This window comes from Nycticebus coucang, chromosome 19, assembly GCF_027406575.1.
Source record: "Nycticebus coucang isolate mNycCou1 chromosome 19, mNycCou1.pri, whole genome shotgun sequence".
In the NCBI taxonomy this organism is placed as follows: Eukaryota; Metazoa; Chordata; class Mammalia; order Primates; family Lorisidae; genus Nycticebus; species Nycticebus coucang.
In genome coordinates this window covers 58,935,733-58,961,109 of record NC_069798.1, presented here as the reverse complement: position 1 = coordinate 58,961,109, position 25,377 = coordinate 58,935,733, and the positions used below count along the sequence as shown (strand labels likewise).

The window sequence follows — 25,377 nt, the reverse complement described above, 5'->3', positions numbered from 1 at the left end:
ACAGCGCCTGGCCCAATTCCATGTGTCTTTAAATTTATTTATTTTGCTTAGGAATAAATGCTTTGATTTTAGGCTAGGAATGAGACAAATGTTTTAAAGCGTCATATGATATTTGTACACATTGTAGTACTCATCTGTCACACAGATGTGACCATAACAATCCAGTATCCCTCAACATTTGTACTTGAGCCCTTGTCAAGTAAGCTGTTGTGCTCCAAGAAAATTGTTTTTCTTTCCTTGGTGCTTTATTTTTCAAAGATTTTTAGAGATAAAAATAGTTAAAGACGTGCGACTTGGGGGTGGCGCCTGTGGCTCAGTGGGTAAGGCGCCCGCCCCGTATACAAAGGGTGGTGGTTCAAACCCACCCCGGCCAAACTACAACAACCAAAAAAAAAGCCGGGCGGTAGTCCCAGCTACTCGGGAGGCTGAGGCAAGAGAATCGCTTAAGCCCAGGAGCTGGAGATTGCTGTGAGCTGTGTAATGCCACGGCCCGTAGAGTGCCATAGAGTGAGACTCTGTCTCAAAAAAAAAAAGAAAAAAGACGCGAGACTTGTTTATCCTCTGGCCTTTTTCTCCCAGGGTCTGTCTATTCCTGCTGCTGAATTTTAAACACCCCAGGCTGTGTGTACACATCCCTTGGGAAAGTGCGGCCATCTAGGATTGACCACTTGGCAAAGGTGGAGACCTTTAGAAACCAGGGCCTGGCCTCAAGGTTACCAAGTAGGCAGAACTCTTGGTGAACAGCCCTAACCTGGTGCCCAAAGTGTCATGGACGGAGGAAAAACATGGACTTAACTCTTTTGGAGCCCCGATAGTCCCTGCACTGGCCCCTTCATAGGCTCGCCGAGCTGTCTGGCCTTGGTCACAGACAGAGTGTTCAGGTGGAAAACCGCCGGGAGCGCGTGCGCGCGCCCGTGTTTTGCGTGGACACCTAGGAATGCAACTTGAAAGTAAATATGACGCCGGTCGTCCCTCGATACTCCTTAAAGAATGTGCAGTCGCCTCCTTTCCCTTCAGGCCAGGGCAGCATGGAGGTCCCCCTGCTAAGAGTCAACGTTGGCCTCGGTCCCGTCCCCGGCGGCCAAGCGGTAACACGGGGTGCGCGCGTGTGCATGTGTACACGCGCCCGCGCACACGCACACGCACACGGGTGGAAAGGTTCGAAGCGATTCCGGCGGTTTTCTAGCCCTTGTTTTCTCGGCGCGTCTGCCCGGCAGCCGCCGCTCTGCGGGCCGCCCGCCCGCCCGGCGTGGCCGCGAGCTGTTTCCCGGGCGCCCCCTGAGCCCGCGCCGCAGGCCCGAGGAGGCCCCTCTCACACCCACCGCGCCGCGGCCGCGCGGGAGGCCTGTGCCGTCCGCGCCACCCACCGGCCGGGCGGGCGGGCGGGCGGGCGCAGCGGAGCGGGCGGGCGGCCGGGCGCGCCCTCCCCAGCCCAGGCCCTGCGCGCCATGCGTCCCTGGCAGGGCGCGCCGCTCCCCGGCCGGCCGCGGCGCCTTTAACCGGGAAAGGGGAGCGGGCGGAGGGGGCGGTCGGCGGCTCAGAGGAGGGCTCTTTCTTTCTTCTTTTTTTGAATGAACCGTGTGACGTACGTACAGGAAACCAGTCGGTTTGTGAGGAGAATGAAGTAAGAGGCCCCCCCACCCCGCGCCCGCCCCCTTCCTCCCGCCCCCGCCCCTCCCCGCCCGCCCGCCCGCCGCGCTCCGGCCCGCCGCTCCCGGTGTCCCCGCCGAGCCGCCGCCGCCGCCAGCGAAGGTGCCTGGCCGCCGGGCCCTCCCCGCCCGCGGCCGTCAGTGCTCGGGGCGGGCTGTGCGGCGGGAGCTCGGGTAGGCGGCTGCCGCTAGCGCCGCCGCGCTGGAGCAGGAGGAGGAGAAAGGGTGCGCCGGTGGGGTGCAGCGGAAGAGGGGGTCCAGGGGGGAGAACTTCGTAGCAGTCATCCTTTTTAGGAAAAGAGGGAAAAAATAAACCCTCCTCCACCACCTCCTTCTCCCCACCCCTCGCCGCACCACACACAGCGCGGGCTTCTCGCGCTCGGCACTGGCGGGCCGGGCGCGTCCTGCCTTCATTTATCAAGCAGCTTTTCGGAAAATGCATTTGCTGTTCGGAGTTTAATCAGAAGAGGATTCCTGTCCCCGTCCCCGGCTCTTCCCTCCTTCCTCCTCCCCTGTCTCTCTCTCGTGGAGGCGCGGAGCGGTCCCGTGGATGGCGATCCTTGTCTGTGCCCGCGCGTGTCTGTGCGTGTGTAAACGGCCGAGAAGGGGGGAAATCACAGGACTTCTGCAAATCCTGGACTGAAAAATTGTAATTCATCTGCCGCCACCGCTGCCTTCTTTTCTCGTGCTCTTGAAATCTCCGTTTGGGATTCCTGCGGATTGACATTTCTGTGAAACCCAGATCTGGGACTCAATCTGGAAATTCTCTCGATTTTTACTCCGGATTCATTTGGAAGTTTCAAAGCAGCTATAACCGGAGAGTTCTGAAGATTGATGGGATCGTTGCCTTATGCATTTGCTTTGGTTTGATTAAAAAAGGAAACTTGACAGAGGATCGTGCTGTCCTTAAAAAATACAAGTAAGTTCTTTTCACAGGAAGTTGGTTTAATGTAACTTTCAATGGAGACATTTGAAATTTTAACTTTAAATGCATTCGAGTAAATTTAATTTCCAGGCCGTTTAATACATTCTTTTTAGCTGTGTAACTCGTAGTGCGTATGCCCTGCTTTCACCCAGCGTGTAAAGGAATATGCACCTGATTTTTACTTACTACTTTCTTTTTTTAACCTTACAGCATCGCGGAGGAAGTAGACTGACATTAACCATCTTATTAATAATAATGTGCCTCATGAAATAAAAATCCGAAAGGAATCTGAATAAAAATTTCCTGCCTCTCATGCCAAGGGGAAACACCAGAATCAAGTGTTCCGCGTGACTGAAGACACCCCCTCATCCAAGAATGCAAAGCACATCCAATAAAATAGCTGGATTATAACTATTCTTTTTTCTTTGGGGGCTGTGGGGTGGGAGCGGGGGCGAGAGGTGCAGTTGGTACCCGGCCGCTTTTCCTTCGGGGGAAGGATGGCGCACGCTGGGAGAACAGGGTATGATAACCGGGAGATAGTGAGGAAGTACATCCACTATAAGCTGTCGCAGAGGGGCTACGAGTGGGATGCCGGAGACGCGGGCGATGCAACCCCCGGGGCCGCCCCTGCGCCGGGCATCTTCTCCTCCCAGCCCGGGCGCGCCCCTACTCCCGCTGCGCCCCGGGACCTGGCCGCCAGGACCTCGCCCCCGGCCGCCGCCGCGGAGCCTCTGCTCAGCCCGGTGCCACCTGTGGTCCACCTGACCCTCCGCCAGGCGGGCGATGACTTCTCTCGCCGCTACCGCCGCGACTTCGCCGAGATGTCCAGCCAGCTGCACCTGACGCCCTTCACCGCGAGGGGACGCTTTGCCACGGTGGTGGAGGAGCTCTTCAGGGATGGGGTGAACTGGGGGAGGATCGTGGCCTTCTTTGAGTTCGGTGGGGTCATGTGTGTGGAGAGCGTCAACCGGGAGATGTCGCCCCTGGTGGACAACATCGCCCTGTGGATGACTGAGTACCTGAACCGGCACCTGCACACCTGGATCCAGGATAACGGAGGCTGGGTAGGTGCTTCTCTGCTCGAACGTGAGTCTGGGCTTGAGCTGTCAGGGCTGAGATGCGGCGGTTGGCGTGTGGGGGGACTCCTGGGGTAAGGGCAGGCTGTGCAGCCAGTGGAATAAAAGCAGGTTTCCCTCCTTTTCCTCTGGACAGAGGCTCCCTGCCAACCCGACTGTGATAACTCCTTCCAGCCAAAAGTGTTTGTTTAACTTGCTTGCCAGCCGTTGCAGTTCAAAGATGCAGCATTCGCGATCCAGTAGGATTTTGTGACAAATGGCAACCCTGCAGTGTTTCTCAAACTGGGGTCCCCAGCATCACAGTTCCATGGCCTGGGTAGCCTGTTGAAGCTGGAGGTTTCAGGGGCTCCTTATGAGCCACATCCCTAGGTTGAGCCTTGATAACCTGCATCCTCAACAAGCTCCCCTTGAACAAAGTCCTTGTGTACTAAAATTCTGAGAATCCCCCAATTAGAAGGACAGACTCCACCAGAGGACCAAGGACAAGTTTTTTCTGACATACACAGTAAAATTTTCCAAAAGAGGAAAACCATTATAGCCCCTTTCCTTGGAAAACAGTAGTGTTTATGAAGAGGTAAATTAACATTCTAAGGTCCTTGGACTCCAGTCTACACAGTGTGCCATATTCCAATGAGCACAATGAGGTGTCTTGAACCTTAGGCTATGGCTGCTTGTACTTTATCTCATCGGTGGCAGAATTTGCCTTGGCTGCCTACTTTGTGTGTTATAATTCATGTGCAATTAAAAAGTTCACTGGAATATTAGTGTCTATTACTTTGTAATACCTAGAATATACGTAAGTTTGTGGTCTCCTCTACTGAAAAAATTTACATCCAGGGTATCTATGTAGTGTAGAAGAATTGATCCTTAGCTGTGGATTGTCCCATAACCTGACTTTAGTTGGGAGTGATTGATACCTGTGGCCTTGAAGAACATCTGTGAGATGATTTTATTTCTTGGTGCCATCCTAGACAGCGCTTCTATGGTTTTGTTATATAGTTCTACTTTTCTGTGATTTGGGGGGGAGAGGTTCAGAGCTTAAGACTCAAAGATTATGATTAAGACCTGCATCTTCTATCTAAAATGATTAATTTTTGAAAAAGCAATAATTCTTGTCTGAAGTTTCTTTTTAGGCCTTTTGTTTTAATTTGAAGAGTTATCTTTGTAAGGGGATGCAATGTAATGCCTCCTTTTATAGTTGTCTTGGGGGGAGTGCCTAATGAATAGGAGCAAAAAGCCTAGTGGATTAGATGTCATGAAGCCCATTAACATGTTTTTTATTACATTTTACAAAGTGTGCTAATATTAAGAGGCCAAAAAAAGAAAAGGCCAAGAAAAGTAGATGATTGATGGGAACATATGATCTTATTTGACCAAAGTTGACAAAATATTTATGCCATTGTTCAGTGTTTAAAAGTAAAATTAACTAAAATATTCCATTTTAAATCTCTAAAATTTGAATGCTCTTTGTGAATTGTTTGTTTGTTGAGATCACACATCATCAGATCTTTAGTAATTCAGGAAGAATTTGCCAAAGGGTGAAAAGAATATTTTTGTTAAATATTTGGTTAAGTAGGTGGTTTGATTTTTAACCACATTACCAAAGAGGTAGGGACTTCCAGACTCCAAAAGGATCATTTTAAAACCAAAGTAAAACTGAATTAATAGTTTTACTATTTCACATTTTTATGAAAAAAAAAAAAAAAACTTAACATTTTTCTTTCTTGTTAGTACTCCAAGATGATTCAGGTCATCTATCAAGTAAGTTAATAAAAAGGTAGGGAACAGTGACATGTTTATGATAGAAAGTAAGGTATAACCTTGATCTCTGTTGTTGAGTTTCAATACGTTAACACCTCATACAACTAAAGTTTAAGTAAAGGTTCACTTTTTCCTCCTTTCAAAATAGAGTTTTCATAGTAAAGCTTATCTTTGTGGTCAACAGGTATCTGAGGTTGATAAAAGTAGAGTCTACATTTTATGATGCCAAACCACAATGACATACTGTAGAACATGATAAAATTTTTTGGAAAAAAACCTTTAATAGTAAAAATAAATCATCTAGAAGCACAAGTGGCTGCTGGTAAAATATGTTATAGTTTTTAGAAAAACCACATAGATGGATGACTATATAGGAAAATAAAGGAATTTGTTGAAAGAGAAAGGGAGAAAGAACAGAACAGAACCAGGAAATGCAACCATGTGGATACTGTAATAAAAGTGGTAAAAAGCAGTAGCGTTTGAGAAATATGAATGATTTGCCTATCATTTCACATATGCATTATTAATCTAAATTGGTATTTTAGCTGTTTGGCCTACAGACAGATTTTCTTCCAAATTTGTACCAGGTAGGCTTGCATCGCCAATAATATGTTTCATCTTACAATGTAAAGTAGTGTTAATGGTAAAGTTTCAGAAGAGAGCTAGCGTATTTTCTTGTCATGTGAAAATAATCTGCGCTGTTTCCAGGTCTCAGTGGATTGGCTCATCTACTGAACACGCCATGCTTTAGACTTCAAGTCACTTCTTTTTATTTGCCACGGTTTCTGCAAAATCAGAACCTTTTGAGGCTGAGGAACGCTCTTTGCATACCTTACTCCATAATGTGGAGAAAACAGGTCCTTGGAATGATGAGCCTCTGGTAGCTTGTCCCAGAAGCCTACTAAATAAAGACTAAAGAAGTAATTGAGTATAGGCCGGAGTGTGACTTTGTTCCTAAGCCTGAATAAGGCACTGTGTGGCGTCCAGGGAAAGGCAGGACAGAGGGGGCAGCAAGAGAAAACAGTTGTAGAAAATGGTGAAGACCTTGCTGCTCAAAGCTTGACTCACAGACCAGCAACATGTGCATCTCCTGGAGCTTCTGGGAGATGCAGAACCTCGGGTTCCACCCCAGAGCTGTTGAGGCAGAACCTGTGGTTCGGGTGTACATTAAAGTTAGAGATGCTGACTACCCTCCCTGATTGCTGGGGGCATCTTTTTGGAAGAATCACAGCCTGGGATGGATTCTTTATTTGTCCCCTTCCAGTGGCCTCCCAGGTCCATAAAATTATCTGGGACATTAAATATTTCTCAGATGTCCACTGGAGGATCTGACCCTGGGAAGAAACAGATTGGATTGAACAAGAGATAGGAGGAGAATTACCATGCAGCCAACCTTCTCCACGTTTTTCATGGTAGTTATACAGTTTGTATTGTCATTATTGGTCCTGTTAAAAAGTAAGATAGCTTTTTTCTTCTTCAATTAAAAGCAAAAGAGTTAACTCTTTTAATAGCTAAATAAATTATGATTTTGTCCTCTCATAATGTATATTCTGTAAGTGACTTTAGTATTCTTCCCACTGCTTTGAGACAAAGGGATCTTGGAGGCAATGGGTTGATACGTGGGCAAGTGATGGTGAGTGAAAATGGTTATCATGCTCCGTACTGAGAAGTATGACATTCACTTTCGTGTCTTAGGGGAGAGTGACATGGAGACTATTAAAAGAATGAGATGATTCAACCAGAGATTGGAGGAGGTTGTTTGGCTTCATCCTGTTGATGAGATGGTTGTCTGATTTTTTTTTTTTTTTTTTTTTTTGGTGTTGGTGGTTTAGGAAGATAGGAGCTTCTCCACACCCAGTAGAGGTCAGATTCCTTTTTATTAGTTAGTCAGCAACCAGCTTTATTTTTCTGAGTGCAGTCCACATCCAGCAAAACATTTGATTAACTGGAAAGCATACCATTCTCATGCCAACGTACAAATTACGTGAAAAAGCATCGTTCTTCTAGTGGCTAAGTATCAGCTGCTTAGGGCCAATTTTGGCAGCAAAATGATAAGATTAAAAATTGCCTAAAGATGATCTAGTCTTAAATAATATATTTAGTGATGAACTTTCCTTGGGAAAGTGCATCTTTCTGCCTGCTAAGAATCACATGACCCCTTGCAATCATTTGTTTTGTGGAAAAAAACACATTATTGCGCCTAGAGTTTTCAGTCATGAGCTGTCGAGTGATTGTATTTCTGGACCTTCCTAAAATTTTGTAGTTCACTCAGTTCTCTTTTCTGTACTAGGGCCTTGGTTGCTATGTAGTATCTCTCAGAAACATGGCTTTTCTTTGGTGCATCCTGTTTCTTTGATTGTGCTTTCTAATGAGAACTGATTGCTCTTTTTCAGCAGTGCTTGATTGAACCAGTACATTTCAGATTGCTTAAATGTCACAGCATACCAGGTAACAGAAAGCCACAGATTTTTTAAAAAAGGAAAGAAAGGAGGTCAAGTTCTTGTAGTTTTTTCTTATCGCTGCCCCCAGTCCTATTCCACTTTTTTTGAAGGGATGAGAAGCTAACCCATCAGCACGTGTGTGGGTGCTGCCTATGTTAATGGGGGTGTCTCCCACCCAACACATCTCCCATTTCTAAGGTCACTCATCGTGTCTTAGCAGTAGTTTAGCAAAGCAGTGTCTCAGCAGAAGTGCATTTGTGCTGGGAAACAACACTGTCTTTGTAGTGTACAAGTAGAAAGTTTTCTTTTTCACCCCAGAGATGTATTGTGTTTGAGGTTCAAAGGTTCTGTTAAACCTTTTGAAAGTAATCTAATATCACCTTATTCAGGTATAGCAATAACCTCTCAATCTGGTCCACCTTTCCCCAAACTCCATATAGGAGACCACTCAGGGAATTTGCTTCACTGTGAGGTTTCTCTCTCTTTCCTCTTGGTTTGGTTCAAACAACATCAATGCTTGACATCTAAACAGGATTAGTGATGAAAATCATCCCAGGACTGAGACAGTTACTCAACAGATGTGATTGGAAGGGTTACATGTGTCAGGCCCTGGGTTAGGTCGGGGGAACGGAAAGGAGAGCTTAGTCCCTGCCCTTGGCGAACTCCCAGGCTAATGATGTGGACATCATAATAACCCCATAGTTACCACATCTTCCTAGACTCTGAGCCTTAGAAAGAGAAAGAAAATATCTGGGTATATGTTATTTTGCATGCATGTCAATCTTTGCCTTAAAAAGTTATCCTGATCATATGGCTGTTCATGTGTGCATTAGGCCTAATTTAAATAGGTTGCAAAATATAGATAGTTTTAAAAATACAGTGTGACATAGACATATGCTCAAGAGAACTGAAAGGGAAGGGGAGTTCCCTTTGCTAAACATTAATCCCTAAAACACTCTTTATGCACATTAAGAAGACTTAGTAAATACCAGTCTATACTTTCTCAAGTATTTCATTAATTCTTTTTACGTAAAAGACAATCAAGGATCTGATCAGACTGATTAGAGCCAGGTAATTGGAAGAACTATCTTTCTTAAATAACTCTCTCTTATATACAGAAAATTACAAGTAAGTTTTGAACCACAACAAGGGCTCTTCCTTTGGGAGAAAAAAAAAGTTATTTTCTTTTGTTTTGGGCTTGATTACTATTCTATTTATCAAGGGGCCTTTCTTTCACAACTCAGACATTCACAATCCTCTGTAAAGTTTATGTTCCCAGAAAGCAGGCGTTTACCCCCTGACTTCTCGCACTCACGGTCCTCTTTCTTTAAATGGAGATGGTAAAACTTTTAAAATGACAACAAAGCTGTTTTCTTTTTAAAACCTATTTTTGTAGGTTGCCACTTGTTGTGATCCACACCCAATTCTATAGTACCAATGCTGTTTCTCTGCTTTTTATTTGCCAGACAAGAGATAAACTCATCTGTTCTTTGGTGAGAGTGAGGATTGAATGATTATTCTTATCTCTTCAAAGCTGTTTGGTGTTTCTCATAATAAGCACACCACTGCCCTGATCACCCCTTCACCTGTCTTATCATTCCACCAACGGGAGACTTCCTGGGTGTGGATGCTTGTTTAGCTTCCAATATGCTAAGGGTGAGACTCATCTGAACACGTTAGCAATATGCCTAGCTACCAGCAAGATGGTGAAATGGGGCCTAAGCAAAGTGAGAGTTTAATCCCTACTCTAGACTTGCTCCAGGCAATTGGGCAAGTAGAACTTCTGTTAACATGGCAGGGTTCAGTGGTTCATGCCTCTAATCCTAGCACTCTGGGAGGCTGAGGTGGGAGGATCACTTGAGCTCAAGAGTTGGAGACCAGCCTGAGCAAGAGCAAGACCCCTTCTCTACTAAAAATAGAAAAAAATAGCTGGGCATGGTGTTGCACACCTGTAGTTCCAGCTTCTCGGGAGGCTGAGGCAAGAGGATTGTTTGAACCCAGGAGTTGGAGGTTGCATTGAACTACGATGATGTCATTGCACTCTAGCCTGAGCAACAGAGTGAGACTCTGCCTCAAAAACAAACAAACAAACAAAAAACTCTGTCTCAAAACAAATACAGATTGAAAGAATAAAACTATTTTTGTGAGCAGAAACTATTCTTTCCCTCCAAAGGTTAAAAAAAAACTTCAACCTTGTGCAGGGAAAGATGGTATCTGCTGGCAGAAGGTTTACTTGCTCCAATCCCTGCCGTGCAGGACAACAGTGGGGTTATATAATACTTGAGGCTTAGGTAAATTTTGACTAAGTAAACCAAAATAGCTCGTAGTAAGGACTACTTCCCCAAACACCTTCTTAAATATTCCCTGATTCCCACACTATGTGCTGGTGTGGGCCATTTGTAGCACCATACTGAGAGCTACTTGTGTGATTTTCTTGGTCGATCAGCCACATTCCTTGAGCAGAAATGGGATTCACCTTGGGGCAGGTGCAGTTTTTTTTTGGTTTTGTTTTGTTTTTTGCAGTTTTTGGCTGGGGCCGGGTTTGAACCCACCACCTCCGGTATATGGGGCCGGTGCCCTACTCCTTTGAGCCACAGGTTCTGCCCAAGAGGCAGGTGCTTTCCATGGGGACATTGATGTGTCCATTCTGGATCTTGGTTTGCCTTTAGAATTTCAGGGGTAGAACCATGTTCCATTTTTAGTTAATAATCAGCTCTCCGGGGCTTCAGTGTAATGAGTCAGAAGGGTATGACTGACTGTACTCTTTTTCTTTATTACATCTCCCCCAAACAACCCGAGAACCCACTGTGTCAAGTGAAGCTTTAATTTTTCAAAGGAGATTTTTTTTTCAATTGAGACCAATACACCTTCTTTCATGTGTACACCTTCCAATTACTGTATTTCTCTGTTTAACTGTTGAAAGACAGTTAAACTGCAGAGGGGTATGGAGAGTTTGTAAATCCTAATGCTTAGAACACCAAACAAAGGACCAGTGTTGCACATTACCTTCTCTTGATTTTTCCCATCTCTCCTTAGCAGATAAGTATTACTTCTTCTGCTTTCCAGTACGATGAATGCCATATGTATGTATTAACTCTGAAATTGAACTGCAGTCAAAAGTTCCTCTCGCCTTCTTTCAAATTTTTTGTAAGAATATGGGACAAATACTTGGTTCTCCTAATTCAATGACTATATGATATATCTCTGTATACATATTTATAGCTATATATACATATCTTTCTTATATTAGGAATAAAATTAATTGCAAATTCTATCATCAGCTTTAAATATTGACTTGTTAATCATTTATTTATTTATTTTAAGAAAAAGCAACTCCGTAAGGATGCAGCATTGGCCCCACTGGCTCTAAAATTTAGCGCTATCTCCTCATGGAATTCCAGCCAGAATATATGTAATTTTTTAAAACACCAAAAACACAGGAGTTTGGGGGTATTTTATAACAAAATTATAAGTACAGCGAGACAGAACAACTTACTAAACATTGAAGTGGCAGAAGTCTTAATGGAAAAAAAACAAGGGATTATCCACCAGACTTAACCGTGAGTTCTCAGTAACCAGAGCAGTGATGGAAGCAGAAAGGATTGTAAGGATCTGGCTGTTTGGAGAAGCATGCACACTGGTTTTTTTCTATTGAGAAAAACACTGAGAGACTAGTATGTGCAAAGCTCTTTGCTAAGTGTTTTAGTTAAAGTGACAAATGTATGAGATAACTTCCTTCAAGGATCTTACCAACCAGGAGGGGACTAAGACAAGTATGTAAGTTGCTGTCAGCCTCAACAGGCTTGTGTGGACAGACAGATCCCATCCAGCTAGCAGGGTATCTGCAGGAGGTAATTTTGAGACAATCTTTGGAGAACAAGTAGGAGATGTGGGGAGAGGCTATTTCAGGTAGCAGGAACCAATGGGAATGTCTGAGGTGTGCTTGGGGGATTGGGAAGAGTCTGATTTGACTGGGGCCCAGATAAATCCCATGAGATAAAACTGCAGTCTGAGAAACCTATCCCCAGATCCTAACTGGAGAGGTTTGTGCAGTTGGCTCTGTGCATCTGTGGGTTCTACCAACCTAGGAAGGAAAATATTTAGGGGAAGAAAAAACCCATACTAAACATGTCTAGACTTTTTTTTGGTAATTATTCCCTAAACAATACAGTATAACAACTATCCACATAGCATTTACACTGTATAAGCAGTAGTATAAGTAACTGGAGACATTTAGAGTATGCAGAAGGATGTGCCTAGGTTATATGCAAATACTACACCATTTTATATCAGGGACTTGCAAGTCTGTGGATTTTGGTATCTGAGGGATGTTTTGGAACTAATTCCCCAAGAATACCGACGGTTGAAAGGGTTCTGAGACAAGGGGGATGTGTGTGTGTTTGAGAAAGATCGACAGTGATTGAGGCTGGACAAGGGGAGACCAGGGAGGAGGGGTCTGAATCACAGTGGTGGAGTCAGGAATGAAAAACAGGACAGAGGCAGCAGCAGAACCCAACAGACTGAATGTGGGGACAGAAGGTGGTAAAGAATCAGAGGGCTCAAGTGCCACCCCAGCTGACTCAAAGAATAGTATCATCTTTCAGAGAGAAAGGAAAGATAAGAACAGTTACTGTTTGGAGCAGTGAATGTGCTAAATTTAATTTTGGACATTTTCATCCTGAGCTTCCTATAGGATATCCAAGTGGAATTGCTCCATAAGCAATTGGACATCAGGCTCTAGATCTCAACCTTGAGGTTGGACTATAACATGCCTTTCCCCCAATCCATGTAGATTTCCCTTTTTCTTCTTTCTTTTCCCAAAGGGAAAAATGATTTGTCATTTTTCCCAATGCTGCTGCTGATTCTATCTTCTTTGCTTTTTGCTGCCTTTCCCCAGAAGTCCTCTGTGGACTTGCACAGATTGGATTAAGGGGGTTAACTTGAAGCTTTACTGTTCAAAGGTTGGCTTCCCACCACCAGTCTGCTAACTTAACAAATAATTCAACCTGAGTCAAATTAGCATGCTTTCAAATATTCTATCAAATAGTACCTTCTTCTTGTAGCTGTAGGTCTTCCAAAACTAAAGTGTCCTACTTCATTGGCACTTCCTCATTGAATAAAATATTTTTCCTGTGAAATTCAGCCGGACACTTAGCATGGAAGCTAATAGGTATACATAATGATTGCTCATTGAATGAATGAATTAACAAGCTGATTATCTTAGAGGGACTTTGGGCATCACATTCACCCAAACCGGCTAATGGTCTCCCACTTCTCTTATTATAGTGTGTGCGTATGTCTGTGTATCTCAAATATCGTATCTTATAGGTTCATTAACATTTAATAGAAATGAGAAAAGAAAAATTCTTGGTGTTTTGATGTCATCCTTTTCATGGAATTGAAGAAGTTTGCCATTCGTACCCAAAGAGAAATCTTCTAGGTTTTGCTTTATATCAAACATTTAACATTCCTTAGTCCTTAATGCTGATATGAGACATCAGCCTGCTGGTTGTCATGTTATAGCTGTTCATACAAAGGTTATATACTCACAGGCTATATATATGTTACTCTCATTCCTGGTTACTCTCATTCCTCGTGTTTCACATCTCAAGCCTACCCCAGACTGAGAAGGTCTTTAAGACTCAGAGTATTCATCCCATTATCATCAGAGAAAGCAGGGCTTGCCCAAGGTTCACACAGTGGAGCCAGGTGAAAAGAACTATATAGCATAAGTGTCACAAGGCTACGTGATTCCCTAATTCTTCTCCCATAAACATGAGCAGCCGATTGAAGGTGGAGGTCAGTACAGCATTCCCAGAGGGGAGAGAACCTAAGACTTTATTTCTAAACACTCTGATCAACAAGAAGACCACCAGGGCTGTCTTAGATAAAACGATCAGCCTGGCAGCTTTCGGCTAAGTTTTCTGTTCTGGTTCATGTAAGCATCACAGCCTATCTGGGGTTGTGAGAAGTGGTGGAATTTGTATTTTGGAATTTGTATTCTGTCATCTGTTTGAGAAAGATTGTATGATTTGTTTACTTGTAATGAAGTTGGACCATACTTCTCCAGGGGCTTTTTAAAAAGATGAATGTGTCAGCTTGCAGATTTGTCCCCATGAATGAAACCACAAGCAAATTCTCTCCTATCTCCCATCCTCCCTTCCTCCCTCTCACTGCTTCCATGGCCATCTGCGCATTATGTCCCCATTGCTGGGCCCTCGTCAAGTGGCTTATCTATGAGTGAATTCAGAAACTTCAAATTATAAAGGACACCCAGATAATTGGCCTGTTCTCCAAAGTATCTGTCCCCTATGCTGCTGCCAGATTCCTTCTTAATGAATACATCCAGTGACAGTGGGATTCTTGAGCTGGTCCATATCTCTGAGAAAATGAGCTCCCCTGCTTTGTAACAGCTTGCACTCAGGGGGAAAAAAATGACAGCCATTGCACAAGTTTGCTTTGAATGTAGTTTTCTTTCCCATAAATGATACTTTGAGAATACAGTTAAGGGGTTATTAGTTTTCCATTTCATGCTTGGCCTGTGTGTGAGAATAACACAAGCTGTCACTGCAGATCAGTAGCTAAACACATTTTGTCTGGTTAATGTGAGTCTTTGATATTTGGCTCAATTAAAAATTAACTGGGGAAAGTACATGGCGTTAGAATTCGAAAATACCTTTTGTAAGGAATGCTTTAAAGGGCATGACCAAAGAGTAAATTAGGGGTTTCAAAACATGAAGAATTCAGGGAAATTTAATATGAGTTGTAATACTTGACTCTTATTTAACACTTCTCTACCTCTCTGGCATGGCAGGGTACTGAAAAGGAGTGTCCTCATTGTACTGTTAAGGACCCCTTGAATCTCTGTGTTTTTCAGGGAGTAATTGGTTTTGCACTGGGTCATACGATTAAAGCAGACAGAACAAGAGATCAGTTATTCATTTACACCACACATTCTAGTGAGCCAGGCCTTGGAGCAGTGGGAAGAAGTGAGAGCCAGAGGGGTACAGATAACAGTCTAGGGAGGTGGGGATGACTCCACAGTAGCTGTAGGAGGGCATGCTCAGAGCCAGGAAAGAAGAAAGGCCACAAAAGTGGGAGCATTCACCTGCATCGAGGAAGTCTTCCCAGGAAGTCCTAAGGATGAGCAGGAGTGAGGTAGGTGGGAAGAACAGACAGAACTTTGAGAACAAAGGCCAGAAGCAGGTGAGTTGTAGGGACTAAAGAGTCCAGCCTAGCTAAAGTGGGGCGTGCAAGCGGATGCGTCAGAAGGCTGATGCTGGGGATGTATCACCTGGAAGACTTTTCATAAGCTAGATCACCCTGACTTCACTCCAGACCGTTAATGAGCCTGGGAAGAAATCAGTGACCAGACAGGAGGCTGTTTCAGTAAACAAGCAAGAGACCACAGGATAATGGGAATGGCAAGAAATTGATAGCTTTGTGCAATCAATTAGGACTAGAACCAGCGATTAGGACTAGAACCAGCGATTTTAAGAAGATGTAATGATTGTTCAAAACACGGCTCATTTCTTCTTCAACTTCAGCGGTCTTTTTCTGTAATCATTTTGAAAAGAACGTGGTCATCACTCTGATTATATATGAGTCCTTATTTTTCTTCTTTCACATTCTCTTAAAATTAACATGGCCTGGTTAAAAACCCTATTTTGTTGGAGTTCCCATTGTAATAAATCTTCATTAACAATCGGTTAGCAAAAGTGTATTGGAAGAAGGAATTCAATTATGAAAGGCGGTTTTCATAGAATGTTTTTCCAAGTGAAAAAAAGTCACAATGGTCTCTTGCCTTGAGATAGGACTTTAAAGTTTCCCAAGGAATTTCATATCTGTTGGCCCATTTGATAGTCACAACAACCCTGAGCAAGGCAGGTATTATACTCTCCAACTTCTCCCTGCCTTCCTGTCCCCAGTCACCATTTGTTATTTGCTTATGCCCATGTGGAGAGAAAAGTCTGGCTAACAAAGCTACATGAGAGCCAGTAAGTGAAGGAGGAGCTGGTGGCACTCCCAGTCTTGGGAGTCCAATGGTTATTTTGTCTTTCTGTGCTGCTTCTCTGGGTATGTTTTATAAGAACACAAGATGACTTTTTAGAAACTTAATCAAATGTATCCAATTTTGAAAACTGGTATACTCTACTGCTTTCTATCTTAGACATTTTTAGGAAAATTGCAATGTGGTCTTTTGTTTCTGATTTTTCTCTGTCCTTTGACTCAGGCTTGGGAGTGTTTCTCATGCTAGCAGCAGAGAGGCACCTGGCTGCAAATTTGTTCACAGTGTGTTGAGACATCATTTTCCTCTATTAAAAAATAAATAAAATAAAATAGGGCACCCAGTGAAAGTTTGGCAAGTGTATATAGAATTTAAAAAATGGTGGCTCCTTCATAGGATTTCCACACTGTTCAAGGGCATACTCAGTTTCATTCATTCAGCAAATTTTTGTAAAGAGCCTACTGTGTGCTAGGAGTTGGAGCTGCAACAGAAAAAACATGACAATTAAGAACTGTCCTATCTCCAGCGAACCTAATGTTGTGGGGAAGTCAGAACAACAAATAGGGAAATAATTAATAACACAACATAAGGACTACAAAGTAAAGAAAACAGGGCAAGGCAGTACAAGGGTGCTGATGAAGCGACATTAACTTCTTTGTTAGTCTTTGAGGTTCTCTAGCAGTGGAGAGTTTGCACAGATGCGGTGTAATGGCTTTTCTTCATTAACAGGTGAAGACAAGTATTATACTTTAAAATCAATATCTGTATTAATGTAATATAGCCCTTATATCAGTTAAATGACTTGCCGCACACAATATGGAACTAAAGAGATTCTGCTAGTCTTGGCTGAGATGTTTGGAGCACTTTCTCTTACCTACTATTCCTTCTCCTGTCCCCACTTCCATTGATCACATCAGTGGTCACTGGCCTCAGTCACTGAAAGTCAGCAGGAAGGAAGGAAATTGGCCATGTCCTGAACTCCAATACAGTAGAAGCTCTGTGAGTTGACCACCCCAGAGTCTGGAACAAACTGGTCAGACACATGGAGGTGGTCAACATAAGGAATGAGGCCTACGGTACTGATATGTACACACCGTGCATGTCCAGACTGTGAAAGTTAGGTTAATGTAAGGAGGTGGTCAGTGTAGGGCAGTGGTCAACTCTGGAGCTTCTGCTGTTTATGCTAGACGCTGGGTTTAACACTTTTAGAGATAGGAGATTATTTAACCTCAGTAACCTCTCCCTGAGGGTAGGAAGTAGAATTACAGATGAGGAAACATGTTCTGCAAAGTCAAGTAACTTTGTGACATAAGCAAAACCAGGATCCTTTATTTAGGCAATCCAAGTGATATTAGTGTCCTTTGGAACTTAATAAAATATTTAAAAATTTAAAACAGAAACCTATTAAAAACAACAATTCGAGATGTGTGACTTTTTGGTTTAAGAAAGAAACCAAATCAGTCTTCTTTAGTAAGTAAGAGGTGAAATCTTTCTCACAACATGGATTTTTAAAAGTTCTTTCATCGTTAAAAAATAAATGAAACTTTTGCATGAACCTTTTTTTGCCCTGTCTCTCCCCTTTGACTCCCAAGAGTCTGCCTAAATAGGCTTTGAAAAACAAGTAGTAATCGCTGCTTCATACCAAGACCAGACACCTGATTCAGAAGCTCTTGCAGGGGTCAGAGGGTGTGTTGGGATAACAAACCCACAGCGCTCTCCTAGTTTTAGAGAAGTGATCTCACTGTCAAATTGTAACTTGCCTAATGCCTTAATAAAAAGGTGGGAAAAGTCTGCGGTTTTATCTCCTGATGTGATCTTCATCTCTTCCCTGTTCTTATTTTAGGTATGACCCTAGTGGTTTTTGTTTTGTTTTGTTTTGTTTTGTTTTGCAGAGTCCAGAGGTGGAATGACACGTTCCTCAAAGTTTACAGGACGATGATATATCTGCTTTATATTTAGCTGTAAATTTTCTTCTACTTCTAAACAAACCCACCTCCACCAACCTCGGGTATCAAGGGAGAGTTATTTACACCCCCATCAGTTTAATTTGGATACATTTGGCCTAGACCAGCATGATGTTTCCATAATAACATTTGAACAGGATGCCGGTGTGTTGATTTGTAGGGCTAAAGGAGTTTCAGCATGGGCCAGGAAACTTTCTTAAAAGAAACTTCAACTCTACATTTTGACAAAATAGGAAACTTACTTCTTCCTTCTTAAGCCTCTCTTTTTTTCTCCCTGATTTCTCATTAATACAAATACCTCTGGTGCTCTCTTGTGCTTTTAAACATATATAGGTTGAATATTTAACTAAGTTCATGGTCAGAAAAGGTAACTCAAATTCAGAAGGAAAAAAGCTTATGTTTTAAGTGGTTTAATAAAGCATGTGTCAAAAATTTAAATTCAACATTTTTCTCAGGCACAACATATGACTTTTTAGAATAGAACCTCATGGTATTTCATAAGGAAGCAAAAAAGGAAGAGAAATTATTATTCAGGCAGAGGGACAATAGTGACCTTTCATTAAGTGAGACAAGAGTTCACCAGCAGGCTCCCCAAACCCCAGGCTCTGTGTGAGTTGAACCGAACAAGCCACCAACTATTTCCTCTCTCTTTTATAGACTAGACTGCTTTAAAAATGTTGGTCCAATATAATCTAAAATGTTTCATTTATATGCTATAACCAAACATTGTTAATATTTTAAAAGGTTGCTTTATATATTTTTACAAATCCTTAAAATCCTAATGAATTCAGATAATCAGTATCTTTGTTCTTTTAACAGCTTAATATGTGACCTCTTAGTTACAGAGTTTGAGTTCAGGATGAAGGAAGAGTGGATTGGGATTCTGTGTCCCGGACAAACTCACTGGTTTCCTTGTCTTTTCTGGATTCAGTTCTCTTTGGAATTATTCATAATGACCACTGAGAAGCGGGGCACGTCTATGTGTCACCAGCACTGTCATTTGTGAGTGAAAGATCTTGATGACTGCAAAGTACCTTAACATATTCAGAGATCTGTGCTGAATGTTGATGATACTAAACACAACTGGGAACGAGGAAGTCATTTCAGCCTTCTTTGTGCAGAAAAATGTCACCAAAGTCACAAGCTCTGCTTCACACCTGTTACTTATAAGAGCTTGGCCATCATTCTCAACCAGTTTGTTTTCTTAAACACACACACACACACACACACACACACACTGATTTGGTATGTGTTTGTTAAAATATATATACCATAAAATAAAATTTACCATTTTCACCAATTTTTTAAAGAGACACACAGTTTGTCTCTGTTGCCAAGGCTAGAGTGCTGTCGTGCAACCCAGGACTCCTGGCCTCAATCAATCCTCCCAGCTCAGCCTCCCAAAGTGCTGGGATTATAGGCATTGCTGGGCCTGGCCCATTTTTAAATGTACAACTTTAACTGATTTTAGATGTACAATTTAGTGACATTAAGCTAAATGTCATACAACCATTTCCACCATCCAGTTTCCAGAACCTTTTCATCATCCCAAATTGAAATTCTACCCATTAAGCAAAAACTTCCCCAATCATTCAATATTTGTCCTTCTGTGGCCTAGCTTATTTTGTTTAACATGTTTTCAGAGTTCACCCATGATGCAGCATGTATCAGAAGTTATTGCTTTTTAAGGCTGAATATTCCATACAATTTGCTTTTTTCTCACAAAATGAGTTATCATTTTTCCCCCAGCCAATGGAAACAACAAATGCATTAAATTATAACTGAGTTGGCAGCAGAGGTAATGGGGGCCTGCAAATTATCTAAAACGTTATTTTAGAGTCTGATAGCAAGGAAGGAGGCAAAAATGGTACTAAAACCACCCCAGGCACTTAAAAGCACTGAAGCTCTTCTGTGTGGGGCCCACAGTCATGAAGATCTCAGCAGCACTCGAGGTCATGGCTGGGGTGTAGCACAGGACAATCTTAGATGTCCCTAATGCTGCCACTGAGTCATCAAGACAGGGCTGTTTTCCATAGGAACACTTGAAGAGTTCAGGGAAAGTGGGCAATGCTTGCAGATAGATCTCTATTCCAATGGTTAAATTTTTTTTTAAGGTTTAGGCTTCAATCATCTGGAAAATTTACTTATGTGAAATGATTCATTTCAGAATGCAGTGAGAGGAAGCAAGCAATAGCAATGTGAAAATTAAAAAAAAAAAAAAAAAGGCTAGGACCTAAAATGGCATTTGTTAACCTCTTAAGTTCTTTCTCTTCTCCCGTTTCACCTTCCAGAGTAGAGAATTAGTAGGAACTTGACTCAAGTGGATGTGGATGTTATTTCTGAGGGAGTTTCTCCTGCATTGCTGTATCTAAATCATTCTGCCTGTGCATAAACTAAATCGTGCATGCGTTTGGAATAGCTGGCCTTCCCTGGTGCGTGGTGCATGGAGGGGCTGGTGGGAGGAGCTACTTTGCAGCCCTAACTCTGAGCATCAGCCTCTCACCTTCATTTTAAAATCACTGTACAGTAAAACGTGGGCATTTACTCATTTGCCATTCTCCATGCCTATTAGGTCTCTGGACACGATGTCTGGCTTGGAGAGGACAGGCTCCTTTGAAACAGACATACAAACAGATATGTCACCCTTTACGGAGTTTTTTTTCTGGGAAAGTGAAGGATGGTGTCATGGAGAAGGTTCTTTTTGGCCTGAGTCTTGAGAAATAAGTAAGAGTTTGTTAAAACAAGTAAACAAACAAGCAAGCTTACTCTGTAGAGAAAGTGAAAGGTCACCATATGCAAATAAATGGGGTGCTTGAGGAGCCTGACAGTGTGGGAATGGCAAAAAGGTCAGAGGTACCAGAATATAGAGACTTTGGGGCAGAATGGGAGGATAGTTGAGGCTCACTCACCAAAGCTCTGGGCACCACAGTAAGGAGTTTAGCGCTGATCGTCCCTGTAGTGGAAAGCCAGCAAAGGTTCCAGCGGGATGTTGAGGAGCATGACCGTATTTTCTTTTGAGGACAATCCTGCTGGCAGTAGTGTGTTGGTGGTAGAGAGGGCAGCAGGGAGGCCAGTTGGGAAGGGGGGCCAGGTGTCCAAGTAAAGGTGACAGCAGCTGCCTCGAGGCCTGGCAGTAGGAGCAGCCAGAATGTGACAACCTGAACAGGTGCATCTGAGGTAGACTCAACGAGGCTGAGTGCAGGAGCATGGATGTGACTTCATCAGTGCTCAGCACAAGGCCGATGCTCAGCTGTCTTTGGGTAAATACAGACTGAATGAATGGACGGATGGATGGATAGCCGGCTAGGTAGAAGTTACGAGCAGTCCCAGCAAGCATTATAGGGACACTCCAGCTACATTCACGACAGTGATGAAGTCATACTGTGTACATGACACTTTCTAAACGTTCTGTCTCCACTAATGCATTTCTTCCTTACATCTGGGCAGGTAGGTGCACTTTTTATCCTTGTCTTGCAGACGAGGGCACTGAGACTTGAAGAGGTGGCTCATTGTAGCTGTTTTGGTGGTTGAGCTGGGATTCGAACTCAGGTAGTCTCGGAGTTCTCAGTGCTCTTAATGACATGGCTCTGCTTTTGTAGCTTCAGGAAGCTGCTTGTATCAAGGCCCCAGAAGCGATGACTTGGGGCAAACATGAGCAGTGGCCGGATGCAGAGAAGCCTGTTGAGGAAACCATTTATCTCACGTAGACATGCCATCTGAGATGACCTTAGTGGGAATAACAATGGCCGTGATAACAGTGCCACGGCCTTTTTCCCTGGCATAAAAAACCAGTTTTGTAATGAAAATGGAATTTGTCTGGGGAATAGTCAAAGAAAGAGATAAAGGCGGTTGAAATAAAAATAACAAAATGTAAAATGGCATCAAATCGTCTTCTCTGTGTTTTCCCGTACACCCAGGGCTTTCTGCATTGTGTAATTTACCTTGTTCTCTTGCCATCTGTAAATTGGGCCTCTCTGTAATTTGACTAGAGTGTCCCTTGGTCCACAGGAAAAGAGATGAGAGTGACCCTTTAGAGCAGCTATTTGCACCTTACCTGAAGTTTGCCCATAACATACCTGGCTAAAAGGAGGAGGGTCCTTCAGGGTAATGCTGCTTTGGGAATGGAAGCCCATGGCTTTCTGGAATGGAAGGTGGTGAGTTTGGTTTCCCAGGTGCCCGTGGGCTGGAATCCAAGCCCCTCCGCAGTCAGGTGGGTGTGTCCGTCATGGGTCATTACCACCTCAGCTGAAGCCCTGTTTTCATGATGTAGGTCAGAGTCACATAAAATAAACTGTTGTCATAGCAAAGGAAGCGGCAGCCAGATTACATCTCCGAGTTCCTTCACTGATTTACCCAAGAGGACCTGATTTTCATGTCCGTATAGGGAAGAGATTCCATTTTTAAGCTGATTCTAATTGGGGCTGCATCTTGTTCGACCGCCCTGGTGAATGGTGGTTAACAGTGGTGGCCATGGCCGCAGAGAAGGAGTGCAGCCTGGAAGCCCACCCAAGCTCTCTTGGCTCTGATTTTCTGCAAATTGGCCTAACAGAATGCAAATGATTTCATAGTAGTACAGATCCCAGGGACACGTGCTCATCTGTTTTCAGCAGTGTCCCTGGGCTTTTAGAAGCAGCCACGTTAGAGGCAGGGCAAGCCTTCAGGGAGGCAGGTTGAAGATGGCTTGCGAAGGAGTGACTCACCCCATTAGGAGTCACATGCCTGGAATTTCATCCTGAGTAGCAGTGGGCAAGGGAGGACTTCTGTGTTTGGGGAACAGGAAAAGGTCAACCCAGACTAATGCTTTTGCAGAGTCCTTTCTTCCTCCTCTTATCCCATAGATTTTCTGTGACCACAGTATGTATCCAAACATTTGCTCATCCCACGCATATTCACTGGGCATTTAGTCACTATGGGGCACAGTGCTAGGCACTGGGAAAAGGCCACTGTGTACCACCAAAGAGTGACCCCGTGACACTGTCCATAGTCCACTCACACGCTCTTCAGGGTTGTGGCCTTTGGCCACCTGTGGCTATTGGGCATGTGAAGTGTGGCTAATCTGAATTGAGATATGATTGCAGGGTAAAATACCCATCAGATTTAAAGACTTAGTATGAAAAAATTAATGCACAATATCCCTTCAGTAATTTTATGCATTACATGTTGAAATAATAGTCGAAATAAAATAAGTTAAATGTGACCACTAGAAAATTTAAAATTACGCGAGTAATTCTCCCTTTATATTGCTTTAGGACAGCACCATCTAGGCTGCTAACCATTTACTGTACAGTGTGGTCCCCATTGTATCCCCATATTTGGATATTGGTATATAGGAGGAAAAAGACCTTTCCTTTTTGCCACAGGTAGGGCACAGCTGTATAACCCTTTCCAAAGGACATCCATTTCTGGGTTCTGGGACTTCCACTGTTAGTCTGCTGAAGTGGGCAGGGGAGGCCTCGCCGTACCTTCACAGGTGAGTATGTTTATGGGGTCACATCTGCAGCCTACTCTGAGTGAGAGCTGGGAGCAAAACTCCATAAATCTCCAATTCTTGCCAGCCTGCACAGGTAGAGCTGGGCTGGGAATCAGACTTCAGCCAGTTTTTCAGCTTCTATTCCAGTGCCTGTTGGAAATACACCAAAACTTACCCATGGAAATACTAACTTTTATTTCTGTGCCAGAGAGAGTAGGAACACAGTCTGTTTAGAAGTGTTTATGTGTTCGTGTATGTATAGTTGTGCACAAACACATCCTACGTATGGCTAATCTGACACATTAGCCAGAAGTTGCAGCCAGTGTTCAGTGTAAGGGGACGACTCCATTGAGTTTTCAGGCCCATCAGAGGAAGGGCAGGAACTAAGTAGCAGGCGTGTCATCACAAGGGGGTGTTTTCTTCTGTTGGGAGTCAGCTACCATCACGCCACATTCCAGGCAGTGTGAATCAAGGTTCGTGGGTCCCCTTGTCAGAAAATCCTGAGGTTGAGTTTCAGTCATTGATGGCCTGGAAGGAAAAGACAGGTACCCTGGACCAAAGAGGCAAAATGTCAGATCCAGGAAGGCACCCAGTATGGGGTGTGGTTTGGGACAAATGAGAGGGAAGTGCAGTTCTAGGGAAGAAGAGAGAAACAAGGCCAAGAATAGGAGGCCGAGGTGACAACAGAGATCTGTCATGGGAATGACACTCAGAGCGAGGACCTGGGCTTGTATCCTCTGGGCCCTGCCGGGAACTTGCTGTTCACCCACGTCCATACTTTTCTGAGCCTCTGTTTCTTCATCTGCAAACAAGGGAGTTAAGTGAAGAGGGTCTCCCACTAGTGTTGTGTGAACCTATGTGTTTTTGAAGGCCAGAAAATCAGCAAGAATAGAATTAATAAGCTGTTGGTTCCAGCATGGGGGTTTGCGTTCTTACTGGTGCTATTTCTATTGTCTCATATTCTCAGGGGCACTGAGGTCTAAGGCAAATGAGATCATCAGCCTCACTAGTCACTGGGCCCTGATTGAGACACAGTGGGGTCTAGGATTTCTTCATGACGAGCCAGTACACACGTATCATGGTATAATATCTAAAAACATTTATACGCACTCGTCTTTCTTTTCTCTCTCTACTCTTTCTGTGGATTATAATTGTTTCTTGCCTTCTATCTTCAGAGCCTAGAGCTACAGGTAGGAACTCCCACTTTGATCATATGCTTCAGCAAATCCCGGCTTGTTCTCTCTCAAGAACTATTTTCTCTGGCATTATTCTTCCTAGAAATTAAAAAGCTATTGGGCCATAGATGAATGATACAAGAATTTAACCAACTTTTACTTTTTAAAGATTTTGTTTGAATCGGTTTTCATAAATGCAGGGAGACAAAAACCGTTGGATCTTGGGATAGCTTTGTATTTTGCAGAGAATGGTCCCGGGAGCACATTCCCTCACTGAGGGTTCCAGCCACGTCTTCCGCCTCATTATACTTTGCTTAGCGCTGAGAAGTCTGGCATCGTTTCTGTTGGAATGAAAAGATTGGCAGAGCTGTCCTGGACAACAGCACCGCAAAACACTGTGGCAGAAGGTTTGGTCTACATACCAAGGCAGCCAAAGTATTAATTGCATTCTCTGTGATCACAAAAAAGGCTCTGAATTATTCTCTTCATGTTTTAAGAGTGACAGGCGTTTGCTCTGCCAGCTCTAAGCATAGTGCCTCACAGAGAAAGGAGATGCTAGATTTGAGGAGGGGTGGGGGGAAGAAAGAAAAACCCTAGAAGTGAAGCTCTGGTCGCCAGCTGGTTCTTCAAAGAGACCCGAAGCCGAACTGTTTCATGATGGGTACCTGTAAAAAAGCAGGAGCAGGGTGAGGAAGTGTTTCCATAAATTTACATAATCTATGGGAGCATTTTTCTTTTTTTTTTTTTTTTTTTTTATTGTTGGGGATTCATTGAGGGTACAATAAGTATGGGAGCATTTTTCATTTTGAAATCTTACTTTATGTTTTGAAATGGGACCTTTTCTCTTTTGTGTTGGGGTGGACATTGGAGAATACTGGTTATAATATTTCTATATGTACTAAGCTTCC

At 43.5% G+C, this 25,377-nt stretch overlaps 1 protein-coding gene across 1 annotated transcript in view; it reads left to right on the top strand.

Moving 5' to 3' along the window:
* Nucleotides 1-1,782: 1,782 nt before the first annotated feature.
* The window catches only part of BCL2 (BCL2 apoptosis regulator), a 178,711-nt gene continuing 155,116 nt past the window's right edge, over nucleotides 1,783-25,377 (top strand). Inside the window, exons 1-2 of the mRNA XM_053571582.1 lie at nucleotides 1,783-2,568; nucleotides 2,785-3,638. Of these exons, the coding sequence (XP_053427557.1) occupies nucleotides 3,072-3,638 (567 nt within the window). The 5' untranslated portion in view covers nucleotides 1,783-2,568; nucleotides 2,785-3,071. The remainder of the gene's footprint in view (nucleotides 2,569-2,784; nucleotides 3,639-25,377) is intronic.